The 9,225-nt window shown below is 33.0% G+C and overlaps 1 protein-coding gene across 10 annotated transcripts; it reads left to right on the plus strand.

Moving 5' to 3' along the window:
- The first annotated feature begins 331 nt into the window (after positions 1-331).
- On the plus strand, positions 332-6,115 carry LOC114757583 (luc7-like protein 3). Of its 10 annotated transcripts, none has more exons than XR_003741582.1 (9): positions 332-507; positions 633-761; positions 1,157-1,196; positions 3,423-3,498; positions 3,599-3,799; positions 3,969-4,181; positions 4,265-4,821; positions 4,968-5,030; positions 5,699-6,048. XR_003741582.1 is itself a non-coding variant. In XM_028946664.1 (7 exons), exons 1-7 carry the CDS (start codon positions 465-467, stop codon positions 4,604-4,606), a joined length of 1,044 nt encoding a protein of 347 aa, XP_028802497.1. In that variant the 5' UTR covers positions 332-464; the 3' UTR covers positions 4,607-6,084. The 10 variants fall into 10 exon arrangements, 1 of the variants encoding a protein (XP_028802497.1); XR_003741578.1 differs by having other exon boundaries at positions 4,265-4,669; positions 4,760-4,821; positions 4,894-6,048; XR_003741581.1 differs by having other exon boundaries at positions 4,265-4,669; positions 4,760-4,821; positions 4,968-6,048.
- The last annotated feature ends 3,110 nt before the right edge of the window (positions 6,116-9,225 follow it).

The following is a 9,225-nucleotide window of genomic DNA, read 5'->3' on the forward strand; positions in this document are numbered from 1 at the left end:
ACAAAAAATCATTTATCTAGACATTGATAAATTCTTTGAACTGATGAATACCTAGCTGAAAAAAATGTGATACTTCAAACATAGTATCCCATGTTTTAATGAAAAAAATACGAATTATTTCACATCATTAAATTTGAGATTGCTAGTCACTTTCTTATAAATATTTTAAGAATAAAAGTGCTTTTCTAATGTAAAATTAATTTAAACATTTGGTGAAATGAATAAAAATGTTTTAACTCTTATTTATTTGTTTGTTTGTTTGCTTTAATTTTTGCGCTTATTTCTTTTTTTCCCCTTTTCTGGTTCTGTCCGGTGCAAGTTTGCTCTAGACCCTAGTTGTCTTCGTCCGTGGGTCACCAAACCCTAAACATCAAAGTCCTGATCCTGCTTCACTCATTCAAAACCCTACTCGGAGCCCTGTCTGATTGTTATTTCGTCAACTTTGCGGGAAATCCAGGTTAGCCATGGATGCTCAGCGAGCTTTGCTTGACGAACTCATGGGTGCCGGTATACTGGATTCCCCCCTCATCCTGAACTGCTATTTACTTCCGATCTTGAATTGGCTTTTTTATTCATTTTCAATTCGAAGAACTTATTTTGTTATCTTTACGGATTGTATTTGTCGAATTTAGCTCGTAACTTGACGGAGGAAGAGAAAAAGGGGTACAAGGAAGTTACTTGGGACGATAAGGAAGTCTGTGGATTCTACATGGTTCGATTTTGCCCTCACGATCTTTTCGTCAATACCCGCAGTGATCTGGGTGCGTTTCAGCTTGATTTGTTTCCCTTTCAATGTCTAAATTCTCGTGGTTGATTGCTAAAGGGACCCGGTTCAATTGGTCAATTTCATAGCGAATGTGAAAGGTCTACTTCGTTGTACCATACTACTGTTGTCCTCTGGCCACTAAAAATAAATTGAGTTGGAAACAAGTAATGATTCCAACACTGATTATTCGTTTTATAATTTTATTTTTGGGATCTAGGCCCCCTTTCCTTCATGTTAATCTAAATTCGAAATTGTAAAGCATAAATAATGTTTCGAGGGAGGTTCCTCATCTATCTGTTGAACCTCTGAACAGTGACACGGATATGATAATTCCCTTAATTTTTTTTGAACCCACTTCTGATAAGGTCTTTTATGGTTAATTTTCTTCAGGTCCTTGTCCTAGAATACATGACCCAAAATTGAAAGAAAGGTGCGCAATCATATTCATTATATTTTATGTATATGTAATACAGTGTTTTGTGAATGAAGAGTATTGGATTTTTAATTGGTATGCTTAAGTCCTGCTGCAGCTACTCATGGATGGTTCTGTTTTTCTTGTTTAAACTTGATCCTGTTTACGTGTAATTTTCCTTTTTGGGTGTTGGATTGAGATTCTCTATGTGCTTATATCATGGAAGTGCATGCGTCCTGTTTGCTTATAATTATTTTTTTAATGTGTTTGGCGCATAGTGTCTCCCTCTTCCCATTATTGTTTGGTGATAATATAATTTGTACTTGGAAAGTAAGGGTAAGAACATGTCAAGAATAAGGAGGATAAAACGTATTTCCTTTTACATTATGGCCCAGAAAGAACAGAAATGCCATTATTGAACATTTATCTCATGTCTTTGAGCATTTGCAAGAGATCGCCCTTAGAAAACCGGCAGCACTGCATAACTGAAGAGACTACTTTTGGACCATGGGAATTCTAGCATCCCTCCCAATCCTCTCCATAACAATGAAGAAAAAGAATATCCCTTATATCCCTTTTTTGTAAGTCACAACACCCCAGAAAGAATCCCATACAAAGTTCATTAGTCTTTGTAATCCACATTCCTTCAAATAGACTAAGGAACTTTTCTAATATATTTCAAGGAAGGTAGAGAATAAAGTGGTCTTGGGTTTTCCCTTTTTGAAATCACATGATCAGATGTTAGGTAACGATACCAGGCTCTGCGTTAGTAAATGGGATAGTATAGAATTGATTTTGAAGTATTATGTACCTAACAAAGCCTAAATATTAAGAGGGGAGGGAGTTGGATGCATATCAATACATGATTGGTGTAGAATTGATTATGAACGTGTTGAAAAAAGTGTCCATGCTCTGAGTTAAATACCTGAAAAAGCTGCCACTTCTGCTGAGGTATTTGGGCATTTTGATCAGATCCCTGGAAGAGGGAGATATGGTTATATTTTGTAACAATCTATTTATATTTTTTTTGGGTCTAAAGTCAACTAGTTTGTTTGATGGGCTGTTTACCTGGACTTCTTTCATTTATTTAGTCTTTGCATTGTGAGGAATTGGCAACTGTGATGTTTTTGGGGCTGCATATCAAGTTTGTGATTTGGAATTGTCAATTGAAGCATTTGATTGGGAATATACTTACCTACTTGTCAGTTTTTTAAAAGTTGTGACGTTTTATTGTTCTGTTTCCCAATTTATTTATAGGTCGTGGATGTCATTGTAAACGACACAAGTGGATATAATTGAACTTAAAGCCTGTGTTTTGTAGTAAACTCATCTGTTGATGACTTTTTAAGAAAAACCATGGGATCTACAATGCTATAGGTGATTTGTAATGAAGCAATCTTTATAGCATGGCATCATAGACTCTGCCTCGGGGCTGACCACAGTTCATCATTCATATTGTAGATAATACTTGATTTGTGCTTTTAATGCTTAATTTATCTGATATCATTAACTTGTTTCTGATAACTAGGTTGTCTGTGGCATGTGTGGTATGCTCTCAGTATCTCCTGTCTTCTGTTTTATTCTTTGTATATTCTTGTTGCAATTTAGGTTGCTCAAGATATTATTTTTAATATATGTCAAACCTTGGAAGCAATGAGCTTTTATATAAAAGTAATCAATCTCATTGCACATGCCACTTCTTGAAATTTTTTTTTAATCTATAATTTATAATTGTCATTTCTTGTGTCATTGTTGTTTCTTAAAGTGTAATTGAAAAATAGCTGATCTTAATAGCATGATTGTATCATTAGATTATGAAAATTGTCAATTAAATTTATTATGGTTTATGGATAAATTGTTTACAATCCCACCTGACTTGGCCGGTAACATCTTAAATTATTATAGGTTGTATATGTGGATTTACTTGGACGCTGTTGGCATATAGGTTCTTACTTTTATTTATTTGCTGCAACAAGCAACATGCTGCGTTATCTCTGAACCTTTTGTCAAATCATGCGTTGTAAAGCAGTGAAGTACTTCCTCTACTAATATAAATGTACCATACTATAGCATTGGTGCTTTCGTGCATTAAAAGATATTTGGATTTTGCTGCCTTTTGAGATTTTATTGTCTTCTTTGCCCATGTTTCACTGAAATATTAGTCTACAAATGAATGCGCACTCATCAGTGCGTTCCTTTTAGATTTAGTGATTTTGTTGTTTATTTATGTTGTGTTGTCTTCAGTTTTGAGAAATCCCCAAGACACGATGCATTTGTGCCCAAGTTTGAAGCTGAACTTGCTCAGTTCTGTGAGAAATTGGTAGGTCAAATACATTACCTTAACAGTTCCTACGTCAGAAGAATCTTCTTGCACTGCATGTTTATGGTTCATCCTTGTTTTTATCTGGTATTAATTTTAGGTAATGGACTTGGATAGAAGAGTAAGACGTGGGCGAGAACGTCTTGCTCAGGAGGTGGAACCAGCACCACCACCTCCACTGACAATTGAAAAGTCTGAGCAGCTATCTGTCCTGGAAGAGAAAATAAAGAACCTTCTGGAACAAGTTGAATCTCTTGGAGAATCTGGGAAGGTTGATGAAGCAGAAGCTCTGATGAGAAAGGTGCTGAAGTTGATGCAAGTTCTTTATTTTGTTTCTCAGCTATCCATATATTGATTCTCATCAATCTATCTTACAGAAGCTTGTGAAACCTTGCCTTTTGCCAGTGTGAACGAATTTGGGTCAGAGATTGGCATGACTTGTTTTTAATTTGTTTGGATTTTGTCTGCAGGTGGAAACACTTAATGCTGAGAAGACAGCCTTAACTCAACAACCTCAAAATGATAAGGTGATGATGCTTGCTCAGGAGAAGAAGATGGCACTTTGTGATATATGTGGTTCTTTTCTTGTAGCAAATGATGCTGCAGAGAGGACCCAGTCTCATGTCACAGGGAAGCAACATGTTGGTTATGGCATGGTTCGTGACTTTATAAATGAGTATAAGGTGAGCTTTGGTGTCATAAATTAATTAAACCGTAAAACTGATGTAAGCCCTTATGCTGATCTATGGTTGAGAACATTTTTCAGGCTGCTAAGGAGAAGGCAAAGGAGGAAGAAAGATTAGCTCGAGAGAAAGAATTAGAAGAGCGGATGAAGCAAAGAGAGAAGGAGTATGATAGGAGGCGGCATACTGATTCAAGAGATACAGACAGGCATCGAGATAAAGATAGGGATAGGGAGAGGGATAGATATAGAGGAAGAGATTCAGATCGTGAAAGGTCACGGGAGTGGAATGGTAGAGTTTATCGAGATGGAGGGAGAGACACAGATTCTAGGTCAAGGAATGGAAGAGATGGAAGTAGAGACAAGTACCATGACCGGAGCAGATCACGCTCTCCTGCTAGGCATAGCTACAAACGCTCTTCTTGAAGTCCAGTTCACTCAAATTAATGGGATTTCTTGATAGATATCTGAATTTGAATTTCAAATGAGGTAGATCTTAATATCCCAAGACTTATATAAATATGTGGTTTTGGAGTCTAGTTTTCTCGTAATCAGGGGTGAATTTTTTTCCCATCTCAGAGCTTTGTTGAGACAATACAATCTCCCTTTCGTCAAAATTATTTATGGAGAAAAGGGTTGAGGTAGGTAAATCCCTATTGTACTCTTACAATCTATTTTGCGCTTTAATTTGAGTTTTCATGATTTATCTGAAGGATTGTGTAATATCTCTTTGCTCTCGCATTTTCTGGAGATGCTTCGATTTCATAACGCATCTTGCATATTTAAGATGTCAGCTGAATTACATGCATGATTGCCATTGCTGCTGAGGATGGTTTTCTCTTTTTCTGAGGTAACAAGTGAACTTTATACCATAAGAGGAATAGATTAATGTTTATGCTAGAAATTTGTTTCTTTTTCCGTTTTTCTTTTGTGTCCTTGTTCTTACTTAAGGTGATATAGATTAACAGAAAGGTTCGTAAATGCTGCCTATTCTGGCTTGCATTTGAAATTGATATACATTCCGTAGGTACCCGTTATAGGTAAATTTACTGCATCTATCTAGTTGTCTACCTCTCTCAGAAAACCATGCTAGTAATATATATGGTGTTATCGGGATAAATGGATAACTCTTTCCTCCCTTCACTGCCTATGTCTTTCTAAATATGGGTCTGTCGATGGGCGAAGATTACTATATTATGTCTACGCATGAATAGGCCATTGTTTTGACCTGTTTGTTCAAAATCTGAATTATAACTATAGTGTATATCTCATCCAAATTAATGAAGTGATCTACTGGGTGCTTTCAGTTAAAGATAAACAAATAGAGGCCGGTAATTACAGGTATTTAACTGTTTTGCTGGGTGGCTCGAGGGGAAAGGTTGTCATTTGCATGAAAATTAATCAGTGTACTGAGATGCAGGGTATCTTCTTTTACGAACAAACATCAAAACTGTAAATGTGGTGCCTGGAGGTAACTGGTTTTCTCATCTGTATGATAATGCATAATTTCGTTGACAGGAACGCCATTGGTGGTTAGATTGTTTCTGTTAGTGACGTGCGGGAAAATTTAACTTAGAACATTCTGCTTTTGGGAAGAAACAAGGTGGAGGGAAAAGTAACCTCATTCTTTAAGTTTTGGATAATGTGTATTCCTGTTGTGAAACTGTCAGAGTCGTGATAAACAAACATATTTTGCTATTTCTTATAGCAAGATTGTGAATGTTGACTAGATAGAGCAATGTTGGAGCACTGAGTGATTCTGGGATGCACAACTTTGCCTGACTGGGGTTTCTTTATTTTTTTGTTGATTTATCAGAACATTTGATACAATTGTTGGCCTGGAATAGCAATTCCATTTTTATAGGCTTTGTATTAACTGAAGCAAATGGATACTTAAAATACAACAGCGAGAGAACACAGCAGACGGTTATATGCTGACATAAGTGCTGATAATTACTATACTGAATTGTTTACTAGCATCTAATACTGTGGTGAAGAGCTCGTATAACTGGATGGTTACTTTTTCAAAATAGAAATTAATAATTACCCAAGAAGCAAATGGAGGCATTAAATTATATATATATATATATTTGCGTAATTTGCAGTAGGAGTAAAATGGGAAAATGTTGATAATCTTCTGGGGCGCTTGCATCCGCTGCCCCCCCGACCCAAAACTGTCATTTGGAAGGAAAATGAGGTGTGGAATTTTTTTTTCCCAAGAAAAATAAGATCTAGTATATTGTAATATTTTGAAATCATTTTTGATATATTCAATAATCTAAAATATATTTTAAGGAGCACCCACTGACACCGTGTATCCTAAAATAATTTTTAGTATATTTTGCATTTTAAAATTTTGTTTAATAGCGCCCTCTGCCTTAAAATAATTTTTAATGTATTTAGCACTATAAAATATTTATAGGAATAGTATTTAGTGTTATAAGTTTAGGTACTTCTTGTTACTTTGAAAATTATTTCAAGACAGCAAGTGATATTGAAATCAAAAATTTTGTGAGGATACTAGATACTACAAGAAAAAAATATTCTAAAATAGAGGTTGCGGTTGCAAGGTGTTTCTAAAAAAACATTTTAAAATATTGGATCTTGCTGAAAAAGACCATTTAATCCTTCTTATTTTTAACCCAAAAAGACGTAGTGTTAGTTTTGAATAGAGGAGGGCAACAGAGACGGGCAGTGACTAGAAGGGCTTTTTTTTTTTTGGGAAAACTATATTGGAGGTACCTCTACTTTTTTTCAATTTTCAATTTGGTACTTATGTGTTTTTTGTTCTTAACTAAATCTTTATTTTTCTTCTATTAACATCATTAATCCTTATGTAGAGACTAAAAATATCAATAGAACAAAGTTATAAGAGCTAATGTTGCTAAAAAGATAAAATTAAATGTTTAATTAAAGGGAAAAAAACACATAGGTACCAAATTAAAAATTGAGAGAAAGTATAGGTACCTTCAATATAGTTTTCCCTTTTTTTTTTAGGGAATAAAATACACCCACCGCCCTTTTATTTTACTTCAATTGTAAAAATATTTTTTTATTTTGAAAACATATAAAAACCTTCTTTAAAATTAAAATGTACATTACACAAACTTTTCTCCTATATTTAATATTCTATTTCTATCCATTTATATCGTTAGTTGACCATTAAGTTGGACTTTAAATTATTTTTTTAATCAAAATGTTCCTTTTTAACATAGTAATTATTTAGAAATTTATATGTTCCAAAAAATAAATTTTATAAAATTAAAAAATAATTCTAATACATATATTTTTAAAATTTCTAATATGTTTTATAATTTTCTTTTTTTATCAAATTCATTAAAAATTATTTACTTTGATTTCTTTTAAACTGTAAAAACATATTTCAAATTCAAAGTTTTTGTTTATCGTAAAGTTTAAATGATACAAGTTTGAAAGATTTTATAAATTATTTAAATTTATAGTTTAAAATTTTTAAACATATTTTTGTTACAAAAATTTATAAACATATTTAGCCAAGTATATATATATTTATTGAAAAAATTAATTAAATTTTTAATCAAATTTTTTATGTTTGTCCTAACTGAATGAAATTCATGTGTCTATAAAAATATAATTTAGGAATTTATTAAAAAGAGGAGTAAAATAGTAAATAAAATTTATTTTAGTATAAATTTCAGTTAAAAAAATAATAGTTTTTTAGAATATTTCTAATGGTATTAACTGATTAAACTAAACTATATGCTTTTAAAATAAATAAGAGATCTGTGTAATTGATACAAAGTAGAAGGATAGTTAGAGTATTTTACTCTTTTTTTTTTAATAGCACGAGGCTCCTAGTAGATAAAAATTTTATTATTTTAAACTTAAAGAAATTAGAGTAGACATTGCAAAAATGAATTAGATTTGACTTGCAAATATCGTGATGTCTATGCTGCGTGACTATTTCCTTGATGCCAGAGTTGCCAGACGTGATCTCAGAAATACTCAAATGCAGACGTAAAGGATTCAATTTTCTTATATAAGGATTAATCCATTCTGATGTAACCAATAATAAGGGCGCACACGAATATGGACGAAATATATCACTGGAAAACAAAATTATGGACGAAGAAGAGGCTATCGGCCAACCTGTGGCAAAATGAATGGCCACGTCATATAAGTGGGACGCAAGATTTTAGCAAGTTATCGTATGAGATTATTTCTTCTTCTTCTTCTCCCACGTCTACATGAACAAACGTCCCCAAGACTTCTAATAATCAGGAAAGCAATACAACCACTAGTCTATCAAACAAAAATGTGGCATCTCAAAGGGTGACATGAGCAGGTGATGTTCAATGAGCTCCTTTAGGATCTAGTTGAGATGTCTTATAAACAGCTTTTCAATTATAATTTATAAAATATAAAGTAGATATATAAAAAAAGTTTTCTATTAGTTTACGTAAAATGTGTTTATAAGTTATTCTAAATGAGAATAGTATAACCCTTTCGTAGATATTTGTGGGGATTTAGGTAAATAGATGAAGTTTCGTTTTCAAACTCAACTTCAAGATTAGAATAGTGTTTTTTCAGAAAAAATGAAATTTTGATTGTTAAACTTTTTCTCAATTATCAATTCAATCTCTAAATTTTCACTCCAATGACCCAAACCTGTTCTTAGAATTTTTTTCAACTCATGACAATTTAGTCATTTTAATGCATTAATTCAATAAACCCCAAAAACTAAGTTGTTCCAAGTCAAAACTTAAAAATTGGTAATTAAGAAAAAGCCTTTTTTTTTTCCATTTTCTTACATTTAACAAGTAAACCCATCACATGTAATAGAAACAATAAATCCCATAGTCTGACTGCCAGCAAATTACTTCTTCTACTCCATTTATTTGATTATTTCCAGTAAAGTTATGGTAATTGTGGAGATAATTGAAGTAGATAATATCTACTGATAAACCCCACACAATTTCCACAATTTTTTTAAAAGAAAAAAGAAGCGGAAAGAGCTTCCTGTTTCGCAAGATACCAGATATAGTTCATCAGCAATTAATAAAGTG

Source organism: Neltuma alba, unplaced genomic scaffold (genome assembly GCF_004799145.2).
Source record: "Neltuma alba isolate B1F8T4 unplaced genomic scaffold, ASM479914v2 tig00010610_pilon, whole genome shotgun sequence".
Classification (NCBI taxonomy): domain Eukaryota; kingdom Viridiplantae; phylum Streptophyta; class Magnoliopsida; order Fabales; family Fabaceae; genus Neltuma; species Neltuma alba.

Excerpts from the sequence above, each read along its gene's own strand:
- LOC114757583 (XM_028946664.1), top strand. The coding sequence starts at position 465 with ATGGATGCTCAGCGAGCTTTGCTTGACGAACTCATGGGTGCCG. Across the intron at positions 762-1,156 it reads CAATACCCGCAGTGATCTGG|GTCCTTGTCCTAGAATACAT; the intron begins GTGCGTTTCAGC and ends AATTTTCTTCAG. Across the intron at positions 1,197-3,422 it reads GACCCAAAATTGAAAGAAAG|TTTTGAGAAATCCCCAAGAC; the intron begins GTGCGCAATCAT and ends TGTTGTCTTCAG.